Consider the following 21,631-nt stretch of genomic DNA (forward strand, 5'->3'; position numbering starts at 1 on the left):
GTCATGGCTCCTGGTGGCAACCCCATTAGGAGCCACGTGTTTATTGGAGGTCCTGCCCAGTCCTCCAGTTGTCTCCTAGGCCTCTCTTCACACTGCCCACCCCAGGGAGGGATCAGCATCTCCTCTGACCCTCAGGAGATGGCAGAGTCTAGAGATTAGGGCAGACATGACCCAGTCCCAGCTCAGGCGCAGGAGTGACCAGCCCCTCCTAGAGCCAGGCTGGGAAATGACTGTCTCGAGGTCCACAGGGGCCCTCAGCCTTCCGAGGCCCGGAGTCAGTAAAGGCCCACAGACCCTGAAATTAGGTGCTGTATTTAATACTGGCGTCTTGCAGGGAGAGCGCCTATAACCTCCAGAGAACCTCAGAGCATGTGAGGGCCCACTAAAGTGGGAGGAGACTATTCTGGAGACAAGGCTGAGAGCTGGGTGCTTGGCTTCCAGCCCGCTGGCCTACTGATTCTAAAATGACAATAGTTACATAAAACCAACACAGTGACTAACATTTTTGGCTGTTACACTCTAGAGTCGTGCTCAGCTCAGTTGTGGTTGGCTGACTCTCAGTGTTGAACACATAGGGACTTCTCTCCCTTCAGAAGAAGTCTTGAAGGGGGCATCCGGGAACAGCGAGTGGCTCCAGGACCTCCTTGGGATCCCAACAACTCCTTCTGTGATCTGGCTCACCATCATTTGTATATCCGTTCCCTGCCTTCATGTGCAATGCCTCATGGTGGCAAAATGGCTGCCACACCTCAGGAACTATGCCTTCATTCCAGGAAGGAAATAGGAAGGATGTTGGAAATAGGAAGGATGTACTGGTTGGGTCTGTTGGATATTTTCTTGGGAGCACAGACGCTTTCCCAGAACACTCCTCAGAAGACTTCTTGTAAGTCGTTGGCTGGAATGGGTCTGTGACCAGGCTGGGGAATGAATAGTTTCACGGCCTCCATGTTTGAGGAAGGTAGGAGAGAGGGGATGAGGATGGGTGTTGCATGAGCCAGCCCTCAGCATGCGCTGCCTTGAGCTGAGTCTTTGGCATACTTTTCCTCTCCTAAAGCCTCATGGCTGTCCAGGAAAGTGGGGCCAGTGTTCTGTTGATCCCATTTTATTTGGAGAAAATGGAATTAAATGGTATATCTGCAGGAGGAGAGCTGGCACACCCCACACCTGATAGGGCTTTCCCCGGAGCCCACGCTCTTCCTTGCTCTGCCACCAGAGGGCTGGGTGTGCTGACCTTGCAGGACGGAGAGAGGGAGAACAGCGCATGTCAGTGCTCAGACCAGTGCATCAGTGAGGCTGCTGGGACCACCCAGGGAGCAGAGTGCACAGAGCAGAGCAGACCTGGAGGGGTTGAACACGGGCCCCTGAGAGTCTGTCTGTGGCCTGCATGAAGCTATCCCCATTCATCTGAGCTGTCACACATAATCAGCAGGTGTGTTCTGTGCCGGGCTAGACCCTGGGCTTAGGGAGAAGTAGGAGCTGCAGTTTCACCCTCCAGGGTCCTGGAAAACAGGCACATAGTGAGCCTTGGCGTGGTGTGGCCACAGGCCAGGGACTCACTAGGAGGGGGAGGCTCCCTAAGGCTGGCACCTGTGTGAAAGAAACAGCGGGGCCCTCCTGGGTCAGTTTCCCCTTTTTCCCAGGGACTCATAAGCAGGCCAGTGTCTCATCAGGGGCAGCCTGGCATGATTCCTTCTGCTGGGCTCTATGCTGTCTTCCCCCTGGCCGTGCAGGGTCCCCATCCCCCATATTCACCTGGGGTTGGGGGGCTGCCTAACCCAATGGCTCCAGCCCACATTTGGGTCATTCCCTGGTGTCACAGAGCCCTGCCCTCTGCTTCCCTCCTTCCAGGCCTTGGAGATGCACAAGTCCTTCCATCCCACCCTGGCCTCCTCTCTTGGGTCCCACAGCACAGCCCTCTGGGCCCTCCTCTTTGTGTCTCTCGGCCTTCTTCTCAGCCCATTGCAAGGCTCAGCCTTCTCCTTTGAGCCTCTGGGTAGGGATGCAAGCCCATCCTCTCCCCACTGCACTGTCCCCCAGACCCAGAGCCTTGCGGCATCTGGAGGGCCACAAGTTGAGTCTCTAACCCACTCATTCATTCTAAAACCTAAATTCTAAAATCGAGCTCCTGTGATGTACCAGGCCCTGTGCATCCCACTGGCAAACTGTGAGGAACAAGACAGATTCATGGACATCCATTCCTACAGGAAAGATGGCCAGAAACCAAGCAAATAGATACAATAATCACAGGCTGCAAAAGGTGTGACAAATAAAGGAAACCAGAGACTGAGGCAAAGAAAGTAGGGGTGCTAGAGTCTGAGGGAGGTGAGGGCATCAGCCATCTGTGGGGAAGGTGCTCCCAGAGGAGGGAACAGTAACTGCAAAGGCCCTGAGGGAGGCTCATGGTTGGTGTGGCCCAGGAATGGTGGGGAGCCAGTTGGAGCAGCAGTATGAGCAGGGGAAGAGAAGAAGAGTCTGAGGTCAGAGAAGTCACTGGGGGCAGAGCCCAGGGGGGTTGTGAGCCCTGGAGGGTCTTGAACAGCAGCGTGGCACGATCCAGCTTGGTTTCTTAGGGGTATCCCTGGCTGCCCGTGGAGAGACACTGGGGCTGGCGGGCACAGGAGGACACAGGGAGAGCGGTCAGGAGGCGTTTGCCGTGATCTGGGAGGTGGCCTTGGAGCAGGTAGCAGCACTGGACCTGGTGAGAAGAGGCTGGGCTCTGGATCTCTCTGGATTCTGGACCAGCGGCATGAGGGGTGGGACCGACAAGAGGTGTGGGGAGGGATGCTGTTGGTGGTGGCCTTTGTACGGGGAAGGATGGGGAACACTGTGGGGACGGGGGGCTCAGTGGTGGGCAGCCTTGGTGGGCCTCTTGCCATCCCCTTGGCAGCTGGATGGTCTGCTGTGTGCTTTGTCATCAGAGGACGGAGAGGAGCACAGAGTTCAGGCAGGGGTGGGGAAGGAAGGGCCGTGGAGCCCCCTTCCTGGGCGGGCGGGGAAGTCATTGTGTGAGACTAGGGTGAACCTTTGGAGGGGGAAGGGGTTCACACGAACACAAAGTTGGGACAGGAGCCGCAGACACCCCTAGCACTCCAGAGGGGACGAGACGGCTCAGCCTGGGGAACCAGGGAGGCGGCTGGTGGGGCACCCTTCCTTTTAAAGATGAGTAAGAACTTCCTAGACAGAAAAGGATGAACACCTCCTTTTACCTTCCTCTCCCCTCCCTTCCCTTCCCCCCTCCCCTCTTCTCCCCATCTGCACTTGACCCCTGGCTTGTGGCCTGAGTCACTGCCCAAAAGGAGTTGAGCACGTATTTCTGTCTGTCCCTCCAGAGTTAATCAGGGTCCCAAATACCTATGGGTGCTTTGCCTCTATTTGTCTGCTTAGAGGGTCTCACCGCTCTCTCTGTAGGTGGGAAGCCTAAGGCTCACAGAGGTTCAGTGACTCTTTGGGTCACACAGGCATTCGGGATTTGGGTCACCACTGTACCCTCCCTCACCCCACTCAGGGGACAGGACCCCATCCCTGGCAGGGAGCAAGCCCCCACGAGGCCCTCTGGGTGTAGAACATGTGGGATCAGGCTGCTGGGAGGTGGACGTGGGCCACAGGGACATCACCATCTCTTTTGTGGTGGCAGGTGACTCTGGTAGAGGGTCCTGGTCTTCCAGTTATAGGCTGTGTGACTTTGGGCCAGTTACTCACCCTCTCTGAGAGGCAGTGCCTCATCCCCAAAACAGGACAGGTGATGGCTGCTGAGCTTGTGTTCAAGAGGCCCTTGGGCATCCTCCTCCCCTTTCTTCCATGATTTGTGCTCATGGTGACTGTCCTCAGAGGCCAGGACCCCTATCCTAGGCAGTCTTCTCGGGTTGATCCCACAACAGCCCATGAGCTTTGTGCTTTTATCACTCAAAGGAGGAAGAAACCAAAGCTCAGAGAGGTCTAGTCACTTGTCCAGGATCACACAGCAAGGGCAGGTGTGGAGCCGGGATTTGGTCCCTACAGTATGGTTCCCTTTGTCATGGTGACTGTTCCCTCTCTGGCCACAGCTCAGGGATTGGCTGTGACAGGTTGTGGGGCCTTCTAGGTGAGCGGGGCTGAGTTGGGAGGGCCATCCAGACCCTCAGGGAGACCCTTCTGGCTGCAGGGCCAGGATCCCCCCCACCCCGCCCCAGCTCACCCTGCAACTTCTCTCACTAGGTCCATGATTACCTTCGGAGCAAGCTCTGTTCCCTGTATGAAAACGACTGCATCTTTGACAAGTTTGAATGTGCCTGGAACGGGAGTGACAGGTACCCTGGGCATGGGACAGAGGCCCCGTGGCTGGGGAGGGCCTTGGCTGCTGACCCAGCATGGTGCGAATGTGCCGTTCACGAGCCTTGGTGAACGAAGGTGTTGAGGGACCCCCTAGGCTCAGCCCCTCCACACTGGGGCGGGATAGGGTGCCACAAGTCCCTGACTACACCCACCTCTAGTCAGTCCCAGGTCGCTAGCCTCATGGCCACTTTCCGGGGGGGGCTGGGGTGAGGGATGTTCCTCTCTGGGGTGGAGAGCACATCTCACAGCCCCACCCATGCGGGAAATGGCCTAAGATGAGCTCCTGACTCCCCATTGTTGGCCTGGCCCAAGGCAGGTGCAGACAGAAAGTCCTATGCTGAGACCATAGGGTGGGGGTGGGGAGGAGGGCCCAGAAACCACAGGGATGGGCCTGAGAGGAAGCCACCTGCTTGCAGGCTGGCCCCATGTGGGGCTGGGTCACCGTTTCTGGGCATAGGGATCCCCTGGAGTTGCTGCTGACATCCTGGGGCTCACCCAGCCCAGGGGGTCTCTGCGGGTCACACGGGGTCTGTCAATAACACTTAGAAAACCTGGGTAGAGGCCCTGGCTTGAGAGCAGGCTGACCCAGAGGGTCAGAGGGGACACCCTGCACCCTCTCCAGGCCTGCACTCAGACCAAGCCCAGACACCTCCAGTGAGGACAGGGCCTGAGCTACAGACCCTGACATATTGGGGGCTCCCCACTGAGCACCGGCAGTGGGTCTTGGGTACGGGGTCCATTAGAATCTCAGGAGAGGGACATACTGCTGGCCAGAGGGGATTCCAACACTGCTCTGTGTGTGTGTTTTCTGGGGGTTCTCCACTGGCTGTGACTGCTGCATGCCCTTCCTCCAAGTGACCACCAGGGGGCACTCAAGCACAGGCGATGCCTGGGTCCCAGGCAACAGGAGCTGCCAAGCTTGTCCTGGTTGGTGCCCAGCCTGGAGCTAGGCTCTCTTGCCTCTCATGCCACTTCCTACCATGCACTTTACCCCTGGGGGTCCTGTCACTCCCCTCAGTGGTTCCCCCTCCACAACCAGCTCTGCTCCCATACCCTGAAATCCTGGCGTCATTGCACCTAACTCATTCCTGCTGTCACCTCAGATTACTGACTCAACTGAAGGTTGCCTCCTCCAGGAAGCCCTCAGGGCCCTCTCCTTGCCCCGCCTCCCTCAGCCTCCTGAGTTTTCCATCTGTGTCTTGGCATTTATCATGTTTTCTCCTTGACTCCATTTGCCTTCCCTTTTGGATAGGGTGCCCTTGGGGGTGTGACTGGAGCCCAGCCCATCCTGAGCTGCTCCCTCGGGGCCTCAGGGGTGTCTAGTCAGTGGCTATTAATGTTCCGGAAGGCATAGGCGCGGGCCGCCTCTTTCCATATCATCCTGGACACCTCTTCCAGGAAGCTCTCCTTGATCTGTTCTTCCTAGGACAAAGGGATTTGGGTCAACCAGGCGTCTCCCAGTTGCAGAAGTCAGACAAGCCTAAGCTCGTCTGGGCAGGTGCAGGCAAGGCCACCCCGGGGCTCAGGTGTACCCTGGGGCCATCGCTTTCTCTGTTGTCATCTCTGTGCCTCCTTCCTTCTTACACACTAGCCCTGTCCGGTCCTGCAGCTCCCCTCACTGCTTGGAAGATGCTCCCGTCTAGTTCCCTGGCACTGACCTCACCGCCCACAGCCCTCCCCACGCCTACCGGAAGTTCTCCTGGAGGGTCCTATTGACTTGGTTCGGGTTACATGCTCACTTTTTGAGCCAGTCCGTGTGGACACGATTATTGCATACCCCGCTTGGCCAACAGGGGCGCATAGAGCCCAGAGCTCCACAGTCCCTCAGCTGTCCCCAGTGCAAAGAGCCCTGGGGACAAGAGTGGTGACTGACATCCCCACGTGCAGATGAAGAAAATGAGGGGCCCAGAGGTGAAGCAACCTTCATAGACACAGTCCGGGGCAGGGGCTTTTCTCTGTTAAGGGAACCTTCTGGAATGTAAGGAGCGGGCCATCCTGTCCTGGCGTGTTTCGCAGCATGCTGGGACCTGGTGCTCTGAGATGAGAGAGACCTTCCTCCCTGCACGTGGGGAGGGGGCTCTTTCTTCCACCCAACTGTGTGGGTTGCCAGGAACTTTAGTGATGTCACTCCACATTTTCCTCTGTGGATCAGAAGCTGGGGTGGGGGTGGGGGCTTCAGCAGGGCCCTTTCCTGAGAACCATTCCTCATGCCCTCTTTCCTTCCGCTTCCCTGCTTGGGGCGTCCTGTCCCAGACCTAGCCACTGGGGCTTCAGGCCAGGAGGATGATTAGAATCAAGAAATACCTTTTGGAGTTTCCTGGGCCCCACATTGCCCTGTTTTACCGAGAATCCCATGCTCACCAGGAGTTGGGGTTCTTCATTACCCCCATGTTATTGTTGGAAGAACCTGCATGGAGATTGGGCGGGGGGAGCATGTTAGGGACAGAGGCAGAATCTGAACCCGGGTGGGCTGGCCTGAGTCCCCGCCCACAATACCGGGCTGGGGGCGCGCCTTCACCGTTTAGGCCCAAGTAAAGTGCGTGGAGAGAGAAAGACTTCTGACCCCGTGTTTTTACAGTGAGGCCAGTCACCAGCCCCTGACCACCCAATGCCTGGGGCTGCCCCGCTACGTTCCTGACCCCAGTCTGATCTCCACGGCAGCTGCTCTGGGCCCAGGGAGGGGAGGCCTTGGCCCCATGGGGATCTCAGACTTGCCTTCCAGCGTGGGTGTTGGAAATCACAGCTGGGCCCTGGCCCCAAGCTCCTGAGTGGGCCCCCAAGCAGGCCTGCTGTTGGTTTTATGAGCTCCCCGGGTGGGTCTGCCGCCAACAGCTGACCCCTCTCCTCTGCAGGCTCTGGGAGTGACCACCAAATAGGGCAGTTGGTGCAGGGCAGAGGTCGCAGGGTGAGGCTGGATGAGGGAGGAGTGCCACAGCTGCTCGCCCTGGGGGAGGAGGAAAGTCCTCCTCTTGCTGGCATCTCAGCAGTGTCCCCTGAGTCCCAAGGCCGGGCACGGCAGGTGACAAGGAGGGAGAGAAAGAGGAATGACCTTCTAATAAAGCACGGGGCCAAGGGCATCTGGGCTCATCAGCGCTTCCTACCTGTGCATTTGCTGCCTACCTGGCAGGTGCGGTCCTTCCCTGGGACCCAGCCTGTGACAGCAGCTGACACGAGAGGACACCTGTTGTGGGAGTGAAGGGGGCATCTGGCAGGGCCACAGGCGGGTCCCCACCCCCCGCCCTTGTCTTGAGCCAGACAGGCCTGATGGGTTGCTGTCCTGGGTCAGAAGGTCAGAGTGCATCCCAGCTGGTGACCCCGAGGTCTGAGTTTCCCCCTCTGCAGGGTGCGGGGCAGAGTCTGTCCCTAACGTGCTTCCTGTCTGGGCAGCTATGAGCCCGGGATCTGCAGATTCCAGTCTTGGGACCGCCGAGAGCACAGGGCACCAGGGACACAGCAGAGATGGGCCCATTGCCTACGTGGCAGGACCCTGTGTCCTGTGCCTTTTGCAAGGCACAGACCAGAGCAAAGCTCAGAGGAAAGCCCCAGGCAGGAGGGGAGTGGGTGCGGGCCCATTGGGAGAGGGGCCTGGGGATAGCCTCCTGGAGGAGGTGCCCTCAAGTCTCAAGAACCCAGTAGGAATTTGCCCACAGAGGGTGGAAGGGCATTGGGGGAGAGGGAACAGCACGGCAGAAACCTCAGGGAAGGAAGGGCAGCTGATGTGGCCATAGCTCGGTGTTGAGGACAGAGGTTAAGTCTCAGGGTGAACAAGTGCTCTTGGGCGTCCCTGGGGTGGGTACAGGGGATGATGGGCTTGGGGGCTGGGCTGGGGGCCAGAATCAGGGGGACAAGTGAGCAGGCTGTTATAGCCGTCCCTCTGGGCCAGCCAAGGGTGATGTGGACGGTGAAGGTAGAGGGGAAGGGCTAGAGTCAGACAACCGTTAGTGCATTTAAGAATGGACAGGAGCTGGGTCGCGTACACCCTTGGAGGTGGCCATGGGGGCCGGGGGTTCCCACCTGGGTGGAACATTCAAGAAAACATACCCCCTTTTTCTGGAAAGCAAGAGATGTGTGCAGAAGCTCCCCATGGGCTCGTCATCCCCCCGGGCTGCACGAGGAGCTGACAATGAGCAGGCCACCTTGTCCCTGAATGTTCTCTCGTTATTGCAACAGTTAGCCAACGAGCCCCTGGCAGCCCCCCTGCCTGTCAGCCTTGAGACTCTGGCACTGGGCCATGGAGTGGCCCCTCTTGCCCCCCCCCAAGCCTCAGTGGCCACGCTGACATCACCTGTCCCCGGCCCCCCACTCTGTCCTCCAGCGTGGGCCTTCGAAAGCCCCAAACACGGGCACTCCACGGGCTGGGTTGCCGGGAGCCCCCTGGACCGACTGGCATCCCTAGGTGTCCAGTGGGCTCCCTAGGGCGTGACTTTCCCTGGGAGAGCAGCTCTGGGTCCCTGACTTTGTTGCCCACACTCTCCTTCCCATGGCTGGGTCTCAGCTGTGAGCCACAGTCTGAGGGAGGGCACCCGGGTGATGCCCTGGCCCGGCCCAGGGTCTTGTCGGCTGCCGTGGCCAGATGCCCGGATCCCCAGGGGCTGCCTGCTGGTGCGCCTGCCAGCCCTGGGGGCAGCCCTGTGACCTGTGGGCTTGGGTTCCAATGATGGAGTCAACAGCCCGTTCTACATTCTCACACGGGGGGATCCATGCTACATGAGAGAGGGCTCATGGGTCATAACCTGGGGGAACATCTGAGCCAACCCGGCCTTCCTGGGATGAGCTGATGTGCAAGGAGAGACGGGGGGCTTACTTTGGGAAGGTGGGAGCAGGAGGGCCTCTCCCCACACAGCGTAGCCCTGCACCTCCCCACAAGCCACTTCTTTGTCTCTACAAGCAATGGCTTTGTTCCCCTCCCTGAAGACTGAGGTTTCAGAGGCGGAGTTACAGAACAGAAGAGAGTAGACCCAGCCTGCCTTCACCTCCAGAGATGTGGCAGATCTCCCCAAAAGGCAGAATGGCCTGGCCGCACCCCTTCCCCAGGCACAGCTGCAGAGAACCTGTTCCTGTCCCCTTCCCCCCAACCCCGGGTCAGGTGCAGGGGGTGGGAGGCGCTAGGCAGCCTTCTGCTCTCCTAGGACTCCTCCCAGGGGTCTTTGTGAAGGCCTGGGACCCTTCTGCTGTTTTCCCTCATATCTGCATATGCCCCTAGAGCACCTGTGGGTGGGGGTGGAGGGGTACTTCTGAACTTGCAGGTGTGGCAGTGAACAAGAGAAGCTTCTAGTCCTTCCTTCCCTGCTGTTTACAGAGCATTTGCTACCTTCTCCCCAAGCCTCGGGCCCCAGGGGCTCCCCTTGGTCCGGTTCTATTTGGCTGCGTCTGAGAATCGGCATTCGCTCCTCCAATGAGGCCAGGCCAGGCCGTGGGACTCAGACCAGACACTGCCATCCCGGGCAGCCGCAGGCGCTTGCCCACAGTGTTTAATGCCACAAGGTATCTCCCCTCCTGCCCCTCGGTCTGTGTCTCTGTCAGCTTTTCTCCCCTTACCCCTCAGGCCTGGTAACAAAATCTCCAAATGTTCCAGCCCCAGGGCTCAGCACTTTCCCCGTGGTTCCCTTAGAATCTTCCAGAACATTTGTGCATAACCTCTTTATGGAGCTCTTCTCCAATCACCCACTCAGCCTGTGCCGTCTGCCCTCTGCTGGGGTCCAGGGGACCCCTGCCTGGGTCTACCTGGACACCCCAGGAATGTTGCAGAAGAACTGCTTTTGGGAGGAAGTTTTCCATCCGCACTGTCCCCCAAGTACCCCACCCCCCTAGTCTCACAACACAAGGTCTGATAAAGCAGTTTGGGCGGCAGGGTGAGGAGACACGCGATGCTGGCATGGCAGATTGTGGACTCTGGTGCAAAGCCTTGCCTCGTGGGTGCGGGCCGTCAGGACCGCACGCCTGGGGTGGGCGGGGAGGCCTCGAAGCTGCTCGTGGGTGGGAACCCAGGGCCTCTGCTTTCCTCCGGGGAACTGATGGCCCAGATTCACGAGGCACCCAGAACACAAGATCCTTCCTGGGAAGGATTGGAACTCCAAGGGACCACCCTCTCAGTGAGAAAGGAGCTAGACGGTTGTCTGTCCAGCCCCTGACCTCTGCCGAGACGATCGCTCCCCTCAGGTGGGTCCAGGAGCCAGGTGGCAGCGAGGTTGTCCCCACTGTGCACTCCCCTCACCACCATCTAGAAGGGGCTGACCCTGAGATATGACCCATAGGTGAGGGGACAGTGTGACTCCTGATCACAGCGTTCTGTTCCCAGCTCCAGTAGAGATGCTGAGGGGAGGGAGGCCCGGGTCTACTCTCCCCGCATCTGTTTGCCACCCCACATTCGCCCACGGAAGGGAACACGTTACAAGAAGCGTGTCACCTTCAGCCTGTGACTCAGCATCATCCACTACCCCCTGCCCCTGCCCGGATCTCCATGAGCATCTGACCTCCCACAGCCCAGGGGCCTGATACGAGAATGTCTCCTGGTCGGTCTGGGGGAACATCTGTCTCCAGCATCTCCCTGCCCTGCGTTGTTCCCCTGACTTGGGTGATCCTGAAGACATGGTGTATGTGCAAAACCCTTGCTAACTAGGGGTCCACGGAGCTCTGTCTCAGAGCAGTGACACCTCCAAGAAACACGTTCAGCTTCCAAAAGGAGAAAGGAATTCCAACTGTATGCACCCGCTGAAGAACATTCTAGGGCACCTCATTTCCTAGAGTCCCCTCCCTCCCTCCTGTTACTTTGCCCCCGCTCCCTGCCTGGCTGCTCCAGGGCCTCTCCTGGGCCAAACCCCAAAACCCCTTCTCTAGGCCCAGGCCCCATAGCTGGCATTCTGGCCGTCCCAGCTCCCACTGTGCAGACTGACCGCCACCCCCCAGGACCCCCCTCTCCTTGGGGGAGGTGGGGGAAGAGAAACAGAGGGGATCACCAATGTCAGATTTTCTAGCAGGACACGGGGGTGCATGAATACCTACACAGCCCAGGGTGGAAAGGGCATTTAGTCACTCAACTACTCAGAACAGGAGGGTGCTGGGACACCATGGTGAAGGGCGTGGCAGGGGGGACCGGGCGGCCCTGGGGCGGCCTTGGAGTCTGCAGTTGGGTGGGGCTTCTGTGTTGATTTGCCCTCCGCTTTCTCTCTGCTGGCGCCTCGTCTCTCTGGGAGGCCAGGCCTCTCTCCTGGAGGAAAGGGAGAGTACATGAGAACTTTCTCCGTGGTGTCTGGGCAGAGTGTCAAGGGGTCTTAGCTCTGGGCCGCGGAGCCTGTGAGGAATGAAGGTGGGAGGTGGGGACCGGGACCCATCTCTGCCCCCTGGGGGGTGGGGTGCTGCAGCCCCTGGGTCTGTCCCTAGAGATGTGGCACGTGTCCCCTCTCCATGTCCTCCCCGCCTGACACCCGTCCTCCTCCTGCCAGCGTCATCATGACCGGGGCCTACAACAACTTCTTCCGCATGTTTGACCGGAACACCAAGCGGGACGTGACCCTGGAGGCTTCGAGGGAGAGCAGCAAGCCCCGGGCCGTGCTCAAGCCACGGCGCGTGTGTGTGGGCGGCAAGCGCAGGCGGGACGACATCAGTGTGGACAGCCTGGACTTCACCAAGAAGATCCTGCACACGGCCTGGCACCCGGCTGAGAACATCATCGCCATCGCGGCCACCAATAACCTGTACATCTTCCAGGACAAGGTGAACTCCGAGATGCACTAGGTGGGCGCAGAGCCCCATCCGGGACATGACCACCGAGCGGCCCGGCCAGGCCGCCTCTGCTGGCCACGCTCTCTGTTTGGAAACAGGAGTCAGGAGGGTTCACAGCCACCGACCTTGAAATGGGTGTGATCGTTGCCTTGGGGTCCTGGCCGTTCATTCCCGTCCTTAACCGTGTGCTGCCTGCTCCACGATTAAGACTTGGACTTCTCTGGGCTCACACTTCACTTTTTCCAGCAGCAACTCTGAGGGGAAGCAGGCGCCCTGGGAACACCCCTCCCCCCGAGAGGGCCCCAGATCAGGGCTCTGGGGACAGAGGACAGACTCAAACAAGCCAGCCAGGGATTCTTTTGATTATCAATGGAGCAATTTTCACTGTCTCAGAGCCGAGGGTCTTCCCTTGGCTTTTTGGATCATGAATTCATGCTGAGAATTGGCAGGTGCAAGCTGCTCTTTTAGTTTGTTTTAAGTCTTTCAATACCCCAGGTCCGGTGTTTCCGGAGAGGAGAGGGGGGCAGTGAAACCCGCCCGTGCGTGTGCCTGTCCTCCTCACCATGTCCCTAGCCTTTTCTGAGCGTGGGCCAGGGGCCAGACATGGTGCTCGGCCCATTAGGTGCGTGTGTGGATTCAGTCCCCACTCCGCGGGGCTCTGCTGTCCCGTGTCAGGGTCACTGGGCGCCTCGTGGGAGCTCACGAGGGCTCTGTCTGTGACCCTGGAAGGTGGGTGTCTGTTCACTTACTCCGTTCACTTACACCAGCCTCTCACTGAGTGCTGGGCTTTGCCAGGTGCCAGGGACAAACGGTGAAGAATTGTCCTTCCCGCTCTGCACACGAGGCAGCGGGCCCTGACAGCATGAACAGTCGGTCCAAGACACGCACCGACCAAGTGGTAGAGTCAGGAATCCTGGGCAGGTCTACATGCGCACTGCCTGCTTTCTGACTTACCATGTCGGCTACTCGCGTTAAAGCAGCGTTCTTGTGTGGAAGGTTCTGGAAACACCCCTTCATCTTGGGGGGCTGGACAGAACACATCGGTGATGACGAGGGTCCAGCGGGGCGACCCGAGCTGCAGCACAGAGAATGGAGAAGACCCCAGTGGTGCCAAGCTCTGTGTGGTGACTTCAGACACCCCCCACACCTCGGGGGTGCCTCGCTGCACCCATCTCTCTACCCAAGCCCCTCGTTCGGGTGCACTGAGCTGCCTCCAGGAGGAACTTGCATGTTAGGACCATTTCAAGATACATTTTCGTTAATGACATGGCCTCGGAGGACTCTTTCCTGAGGGCCACAGAGAATGCCGTGCTCCTGCTGTGCGGACGTGGATACCGGCTCTGCCCGCCCTGCCTGATCATCCTCCCTGCGTACGATTACAGTGAACCACTGGCTGTGCGTGGCATTCAAAGAACAGAGCGTGGAGCCTGAAGCCAACATTTTTTTTTTTTTTTACAAGCTGTAACCCAACCCAGGAAACAGACCCACCCGAGATTTTTCTCAGTGGACAGCGGTATACTGTCGTGTGTGTCAAAGCACAAAACGCATGTGCATTCACTTCCAGCCATATGATATTTACACAAGGAAATGGGTCCATTGTTTCGTTTTGGGTTTTTTTGTTTTTGTTTTTCAAATCGACATGAATGAAGAATGTTTGTTTCTCTATCACTGTAAAATCCAGGTGACCTGGACAGTATTATATGTACATAATCTATTCTAATTAAAATTAATCACAGGATTGGATTCCTTTTTTTCTCCCTTTGTAAAGAGGTTCAAGAATGTGGTACCTTGTATAGAAATCTTGTTGAAGCCAAAATCCAGCTCTGAGGGCCTTACACAATTACACGGATATTTGGCACAATCCATTTCCCTTTGTGATTCAGACGCTAAGAGAAGACTTTGCCTTTGCAGCTGGAGGTTACTGTCAGATCGTAGAGTTCACACTATCTACAGTGTACACCTCTTAACACTGCGTTCAAAGGAAGGTCTTAATACAGTTCCTGGTTATTTACTCCTCTTTTACACTTTGGATACCAAACCAAAAAGGAAAAGAAAGAAAGAAAATGATCTTAGAGGAAAAGCATGTCTTCAGATCCCTGAAAATCATGATGTCCAAAGCAAGTTGTGAATAATGACACTATTGGGGGGGAGGGGCAAGACTAGTCACAGAGACGGGCCAGTAAGATAGTCACTCTGCTTCTTATTCTGTTTAAATTTTCTGCTCTTCTTGAATGTATGAGCGTTCACATAGTCATTGTGAAGTTGTTGGGTCGTTCTGTTTTTATTCTAATACTCCAAGGACTGAGCTCTTGGTGGCATTGGGTACGTGGTGGTAGGTAGACAGACCGGATCACTTTGGATTCTATAGCTCATGGGTGCATTCTGGTTTTCTTCGGTATCTCAGATTATCCAACTGTTGAATAAAATTATAAATATGTTAATACCAGCTTTTTCAAATAAAATAACAAATGTTACATTGAACACAAGACTCAGAATGCCATTTGTTGCAAATGAGGCCAAGCCCAGGGCGGTGGGTACTGGTTTATCTCCAGGCTCTGTGACCTCTAGCTCTTAAAGCAGTTTTTAACCTTTCTGAGCTCTGATTTCATCTCTGGAGAAATGGAGCTAACTGCATGAATCAGACAGTGTCAGCAAAGCCGTATCTGGTGCATAAGCTCTCAATAAGTGATCATTGCTTTGCCCCTTTTTTGGTTTTGTTTTGAAGCAGGTGCACATAGCCCACCGTGATTTCCAGTATTCTCACTCTGTTTTGATCTTTTTCACCCCCACGTCAGCGTGAGGGTATGGTACAGATGAGGACATGCAGGTCCAGGGAGGTTAAGGAATTAGCCCGAGGTCATACAGCTAGCATGCGCTGGAGCAGGTTTCAAGCTTGGCCTACGTAAGTCCTATGTCCCTTCCTCCCCAGCAGCACCACCCCACAAGTGCCTTGGGTCCCAGGGAATGGGACCATGGGAGGAGAGACATCATAGGGCATCGGATTGGTTCTAGAATCCAGAGGGGCCCAGCCTGGCCTGCTACAGTGGCTGAGATAAGCCAAAGAATGTGTGGGGCTTTGTGCCCCACCCCCCACAGTTTCTCAGCACCCCTCCTGGGAGCCCCAGCCCTCCCCCATCCCCTTTGCAGAGGGCACTTTATGCTTCTGATGCAGCAGGAGGAAGGCAGATGCTGTTTGGGTAGGTCCTGCCGGTGGGGCACTCATTGGCTAAGTTCTTCATGACCCTGGACAGAGAGTTGGGGGGTAGAAAGCTCCCTGGCTGTGCACCCTGGGACTGGGCTGCTGTCTCTGAACCACATGTGTATCTGGGGGGCAATGCCACTCCTCAGTGTTGTTGGGACAACTGACACAATAATGAAACTGCAACACTGAGCCATGCGGGACTGTCCCCGGGCTGCACGTATACTGTATCACACATGTTACCGTGTCAGACCCAGGCATTCGTCTGTGCTTAATGTCATCTCTTTTGCAGGGGAGATGGGAGTCCCGTTGTTATACCCACTTTACAGATGCAGAACTGGGGCTCAGAGAGCTGAAGTGATTTGACTTGGGCCCAAATTCACAGGACCAAGGAGTGGTGGAGTCTGGATTCAAACTCAGACAGTGAACGTGCCAGGCACAATGCAGGCGCTCAGAGAATGGTCAGGGATGCCATGACCTCAGCTCCACCAAATCCAGCCACAGGCAGTGCTGACTAAGCACCAGGTCTGGGCTGTGCACACGTGACCCTGAGATGAGAGGTTACCCCAGGTCATCAGGTGGGACCCATCTGTCCCATGAATCCTTGTCAGCAGAGAACCTCCGGGGGAGCGGAGACCAGGGATGGAGGGTCAGATGTGGCAGGAAGGTCCCACCAGCCATTGCTGGCTCTGAAGATGGGGGAAGGGGCAGTCCATAGGCCCAGGAACATGGGCGTCCCACCGGCTGGGAAGGACCAGAGTGGATTCCTCCCCGGAGCCTCAGCAGGACACCACCCAGCTGACACCTGGCCCTTATAGTCTTGATTCCCCAGAGTAGTTACCTGAATCCCAGAAAATTTAGGACACCTGCCCAAGGCCACCACCCACAAGCTAAGGACCACGTTAGTGACCGCTGATGGCTACCAGCTCCATGCCAGGCACTGCGTTCAGCCCTTTGCATTCATTATTTCATGCCACAGTAGACCCACGTGGTAGGTAATATTGCTGCTCCTGTTCTAGAGATGAGGAACTCAAGGCTCAGAGGGGTCCTTGCCCGGGACCACACAGCAGAGGCAGAGCTGGAACCCAGGTGTCTAAGACTTTTGTCCCGTGCAGTTGTAGGTTCTAGAGCTGGGGTCTGATCTCAATCCTGTTTTGACCTCAGTGCCCAGTTCTTCCAACATTGACACTCCTGTGCCAAAAGGTGGTTGACGGCATGAGGTCTGCAAAATCAAGAGAAAGCTCTAGGATTTCTGCTGGTACTAGATTCCTTAATTACATGCTGCCCCAGAGTTGCCGCATTGGGAACTTCTGCTACTTTTCACTGAAAGGGAGCCCTGTTGCCAAAATTCACACAGCCTCATTTTAACCTAAACATGAAGGCCTCCAGTTGGAAAGTGCCCAGGGAATGTGTGTCTGGGGGTCAGAGCAGCTGTAAGAGCTGGATGGTTGTGGGGGGTCAGGGTGGGGAGCCCTGCTGTGATCAGGGGCCTGTTGGGCACTTCCTTGTTCATCTTCCTCAATCCCGAGAGGGACCCATGAGGAAGTGAGGCTCAGAGCCCAAGTCACGTAACTGTTGGCCGGTGGGATGGTGATGCTCAGACCCACCCTCAAGCAGGACAACAGGGAGTCTCTGACCAGGAGGACAAATGATTTTGGCGGGAGCGTGGGCTTGATGAGAGAGGACTGAGGGCCAGCATCCATGACCCCACAGCATCTTTTCAACCTAACTTAGCTCTGGGTTGACTTGGAACATTGCCGCGGCCCCATGGGCAGAAACCCATGCTTGCCTTAAGCTTCCTTGAAGTAAACTGAGCCTGGAATGGTCAAACATCTAGAAAAATACGACTGATTGAAGTAATAAGGAAAAAGTGTGGGGCCACCCCCTTGGCCAGCAAATCCAACAGCCTAGGAGACTTCATGACAACCTTCAAAGTCACCTGGGGACTTTTAAAGGGCTTGGGGGTGAGATTCTGGAAGAGACAGGGCTGCTGGTCCGGGGTGAACTGGGGGTGCAGCCTTAGGAGACCCGGGTTCAAGCTGGGGTTTCGTTGCAGCCTTGTCACTGACCAGCATATAGGTTGCATCTGTTATATACTGCCGCGTAACAAACAGACCCCCAGTGTAATAGACTGAAACAATGGCATTTATGGTCTCACGTGGTTTCTGAGACTCGGGAATCAGGCATCGATGAGCTGGGTGTTTCTGGCTCAGGGCATCATTCATTTCTGAGAACGTGCTGGGTTGGAGGTTCGGTTTCCATGGTCACTTACGTGGCTGGATGCTTTGGTTCCGTGCTGCATGGGGGTCTCCCCGGGGCTGTTCCCAGCACCATCTACTCACCCAGGGCAACTGATCCAGGAGAGAGACAGCACCCACGTGGAAAGCCATGCTCTTTCTGTACTCACTAACATGCCACCTTGAACGGGTTACAAAGCCCGATCCTGGTGGCATGGGGGGAGAAGCTGCGACAGGTGGTGGGGGTCATTGGGGGCCATCTGGAAGCTGGCTGCCACAGGGGTCCCAGCAACCCACTGCACTTCTTTGAGCCCAGGGTTCATTTATAAAGCGGTGACAGTAATGACCACACGAGGGGTTTCCATGAGACTCAAGTGGGCTGATGTCCACAAAGCCACCGTCACTGTGTCTGGCTCATGGGAGGGGCTGTACCCCCACCCCTTGTCCTGCGCCCAAGTGGCCTCCTTGGCAAGACTGGGGGGCAGGAGGTGATCTGACCCCCTCACCGCTGGTCTCCTGGGCATTCTCAAGGTCAGGTGCCCCTTAGCCTCGCCCGGGAGCTCTCCCAAATCCCACGGCCCAGCCATCAGCATCTCAGGCTGGGATTCATTCAGCATAGGCACTTTCTAAAGCTCATCAGAGGTGGGGTGTCTGGGTGGCTCAGTCGGCTGAGCGGCCGACTCTGGCTTTTGGCTTGGTTGTCCTCTTGGGGTCATGGGATCGAGCCCCGTGTCCGGCTCCGTGCTGAGCATGGAGTCTGATTGTCCCTCTCCCTCTGTCCCTCCCCCCACTTGCTCTCTCTTGCACTTGCTCAGTCTCTCTTGATAGAACAAATAAATTAATAAAATCTTAAAAAAGAAAAAAGCTCATCAGAGGACTTAACTGTCCTAAAGACAAGTTATTCAGTTAATTAAATAGGAAAACAGTGCCTTTCTGGAAAGCAGGAAAAGCAAATGATCTCTATTTTGTTGGAAGGAAGCTAAAAGCTATTTGGGGGGGGGGAGGGGCAGTTGATTTTCACCACTCCTGGAAAGAAAGCCCCGGTGCTGGTGCCGAGTCTTCTGTTTCTCCCGGACCACTTACTGGGCCACCTGCAGAAGTTAACCACGTGAGGAAAACTTGAACAAAGGCTTATCAGCTCTGGGGTTGTTTCCTAGCAACAGAAAAGCTTTTCGTGTTCTAAATAATTGCTCAAGTCGTGAGTGATTCATTTCAAACAGTCGTGTCCTTTTAAAAACACACACACACACACACACACACACACACACAAAGTCCTATTCTCTCTACCTGGAGACTATTCACATTCCCACAGGGCCCACGCAGTCAGATGACATGATGAACTTCAGGGAGGGAATGAAATATGCAAAAGGCAGCGGCAGTATTAGGACAAAAGTAAAAGTGAAAATGGAAAGGAATCCATGATTAAAATTATGCAAAAAAAAAAATCTAAACATGCAAAATAGATAGGAATGTTTGGAGCAGTGACTTGTCTGTTTAACTCCTTTAAAGCCTGCGAGAGGGGCTGATGATCGTCTTGTTCATAAACGTGCCAAATAAGAGCAAACTTCATCTCGGAAGGGTCACCCATTCTTTTGGCAAATCTACGTAATCATTCGCCTAACGGAATGGGCTTTGGAGAGCCCACTGTGTGAGCAGCGGTGATGCCCTGTGGCTCTGAGCCTGGACACTGGAACCCAGCTGCTGGGACTCACATCCCAGCTTGGTGGTGGATCCTTGGGGATGTTACCCCCAACCCCCCACTTCCGTGCTTCTTCTCGGTTTACTCATCTGCAAAGCACGGAGAATGACCGTATCTAGCTCGGGGAGGTTGTGTGGGTTCAAGAAGAAAGTCTTCGCTGAAGTGGTCTCAGCCCATAGCCCGAGCTCCCTGGGAGCCCGTTGAGGACATCAGCACTGGTCCCTCCAACTGTGACTCCCCCCACCCACCTTCAGCACAGCCCTGAAGAACGCTGCATTGCAGCCTCTGCCACCCCGGGGAGAACACTGGGGACAGTGGGTGCCTGTGCTGAGAATGAGGAGGAGTCTTAAAGAGGGAGAGATGGGGGAGGGAGCATGGGGAGGTGGTGGGTGGCTGGATGGTGTCAGCGTGAGCACCCTGCCCCTCTGGTCCTGGGGTTGCTGTGGGACACATGACCCCCAAGAGCCAGGAGGAGAATGGCCCAGGAGGCCCACGTGAGCCCAGTGACTGCCGAGTGTCCATGGTGGCTTCACTCCACAAGGCTGACAAGAGCCAGCAGACATAGAACGTGCCTCCGTCCTTAAGGCTGCTGCCTAGAAGTTGACCGTGTTTGCTCCCATCCCTCCCAGTGGCTGGAAATGGACTGGACAATGCATTATTTCCTGGGTAGCTGCGGGTCCGGCTCCAAGTCAGGTGCCACCACCGTAGGAGGGGACTTGGGGGAGGCACACAGAGCGGTTATGTCTGCAGAAATTTGGGATGGTGCGCCTTCCCTCCAGGGCTTGTGCCCAAACAATTCCCAGAGAAGCCGGAGTCAGCCAGAAGCCACGGCATTTCTGTGACCTGCCCAAAGGTGTGACTGTCGCCAGCTCCCATGGGCCTGCTTCCAGGATAGCAGTGTCAGCACCTGGTGACTCTCCCACAGGTTAATGACACACTCAGGACAAACAGTGGCCACTTTCTGGGGCAGATCCAGGGAGGAGTGGGGGCTGCAGGGCCAGGGTCCTGGGTGTGAGCTTCGGCCTGAGGGCAGGTACAGCTGAGGCCCCAGGAAGAGGGGGAGGGAGGTGCAGGGTCCTGACATGCGGCTTGGCTCTCGCTGGAGAGCTGCGAGCCTCTGCGTGGCTGACCTGGCGGGGGGTGGGGGGGTGCATCAGGGAGTTTTGGTAAAAGGAAGAAAAAAATCTCCCTTTCAAGGATGAGAAGCCGAGCAGGAAGCACCTGGGAGTGGGGTCTCAGGAGCCATCCTGTGGACACAGGGAGTGGGGAGTTCCCTGACTGCTGGCCAAGGGCAGTGGGTGCCAGGACCCTGTCGCTGGCCCACCTCTGACACCCTGTCCCTCCTGCTTGGGTGGGCCGGTACCATCAAAGAGCCTGGGCCTGGTGCCCCCGCGTGGCTCGGTCGCTTAAGTGTCCGACTCTTGGTTTCTGCTCAGGTCATGAGCTCAGTGTCCTGAGATGGAGCCCTGTGTCAGGCTCTGCGCTCAGTGAGGAGTCTGCTTCTCTCCATCTCCCTCTCCCTTTGCATGCCACCCACCCCTTCCTCGCTCTCAAAAACAAACCAAAACCAAAACCAAAACAAGAGCCTGGGCTTGTTTCTCCCAGCAAGCTGGGGGAACCGGGGAGAATGGGCCCTGGGACAGGCAGCACGTGGAAGGGACCCCCCAGGGACAGAAAGGAGGAGGCAGCTGGGAAGTGAAAAGGACAAGCGGGAAGAGTCCTCAGGTGCTGGGTTCAAGGAGACACAGAGAGATCGGGCATCAGCCGAGGCCCAAGGAACATCCCTGGGCCGAGGAGTCAGAAGAAAGACCACCAGGCTCTAGTGGCAGCCGGGTGGTCCACAACGCTGAGCCGTGGGCCTGGGGGTCAAGCCGCATGGGTCAGCAGTGATGCTGATGTCAGAGGCAGAATGTGGATGGTGGGGCTCCCCACCCTGGGGCTGTGCTGTACTGCCTGAGGATTCGGGGTGCTGACAGGCCCTTCTGTCTCCAAGCCGGATAGGAAGGAGAGTGGAGAAGGGAGAGAAAGTGGACTAGGAAAGAGCCCCAAGGATCCTGGGAGGAGGGGCGCCCACTCCAGCTCCTGCTGCCCGTGGCTTGTCACTCATGGACACATCTGTCCCTACTGTTTGGGGGGGCCCACCTCTGTTATCTTGACACTCTGAAGGGACTTCCTGTTATTTGTGCCACCCAAGTTGGTCTTCCGTGAGCGCTTCCCAGTGCCATTGGTCCCTGGAAACATGACCAGACCCCCCCCCCCCCAGCACAGACCCTCACTGGTGCTCCCAGAGCCCTGGACCGTGGGTCCAGCAGGTGCCCAGCAGGTGTCCAGACATGGTGTTGACTGACAGCGGCTGCCCCTGGTTCTTTCCCCTCAGGTCTGAAGGACGGCCCCTCTGGGCGGTGTTGTGGAGAGAGAATTAAAGCCCTGGCACAATGTGATTTCTTTGTAGCCCTGAGGGGA

At 56.7% G+C, this 21,631-nt stretch overlaps 1 protein-coding gene across 1 annotated transcript in view; it reads left to right on the top strand.

Annotated features, from left to right (window-relative positions):
• PPP2R2C (protein phosphatase 2 regulatory subunit Bgamma) overlaps positions 1–14,512 on the top strand; it is a 50,199-nt gene extending 35,687 nt beyond the window's left edge. Inside the window, exons 7-8 of the mRNA XM_080796612.1 lie at positions 4,195–4,286; positions 11,754–14,512. Of these exons, the coding sequence (XP_080652738.1) occupies positions 4,195–4,286; positions 11,754–12,045 (384 nt within the window). The 3' untranslated portion in view covers positions 12,046–14,512. The remainder of the gene's footprint in view (positions 1–4,194; positions 4,287–11,753) is intronic.
• Positions 14,513–21,631: the final 7,119 nt, after the last annotated feature.

This window comes from Martes martes (assembly GCF_963455335.1).
Source record: "Martes martes genome assembly, chromosome: 2".
Taxonomy (NCBI): domain Eukaryota; kingdom Metazoa; phylum Chordata; class Mammalia; order Carnivora; family Mustelidae; genus Martes; species Martes martes.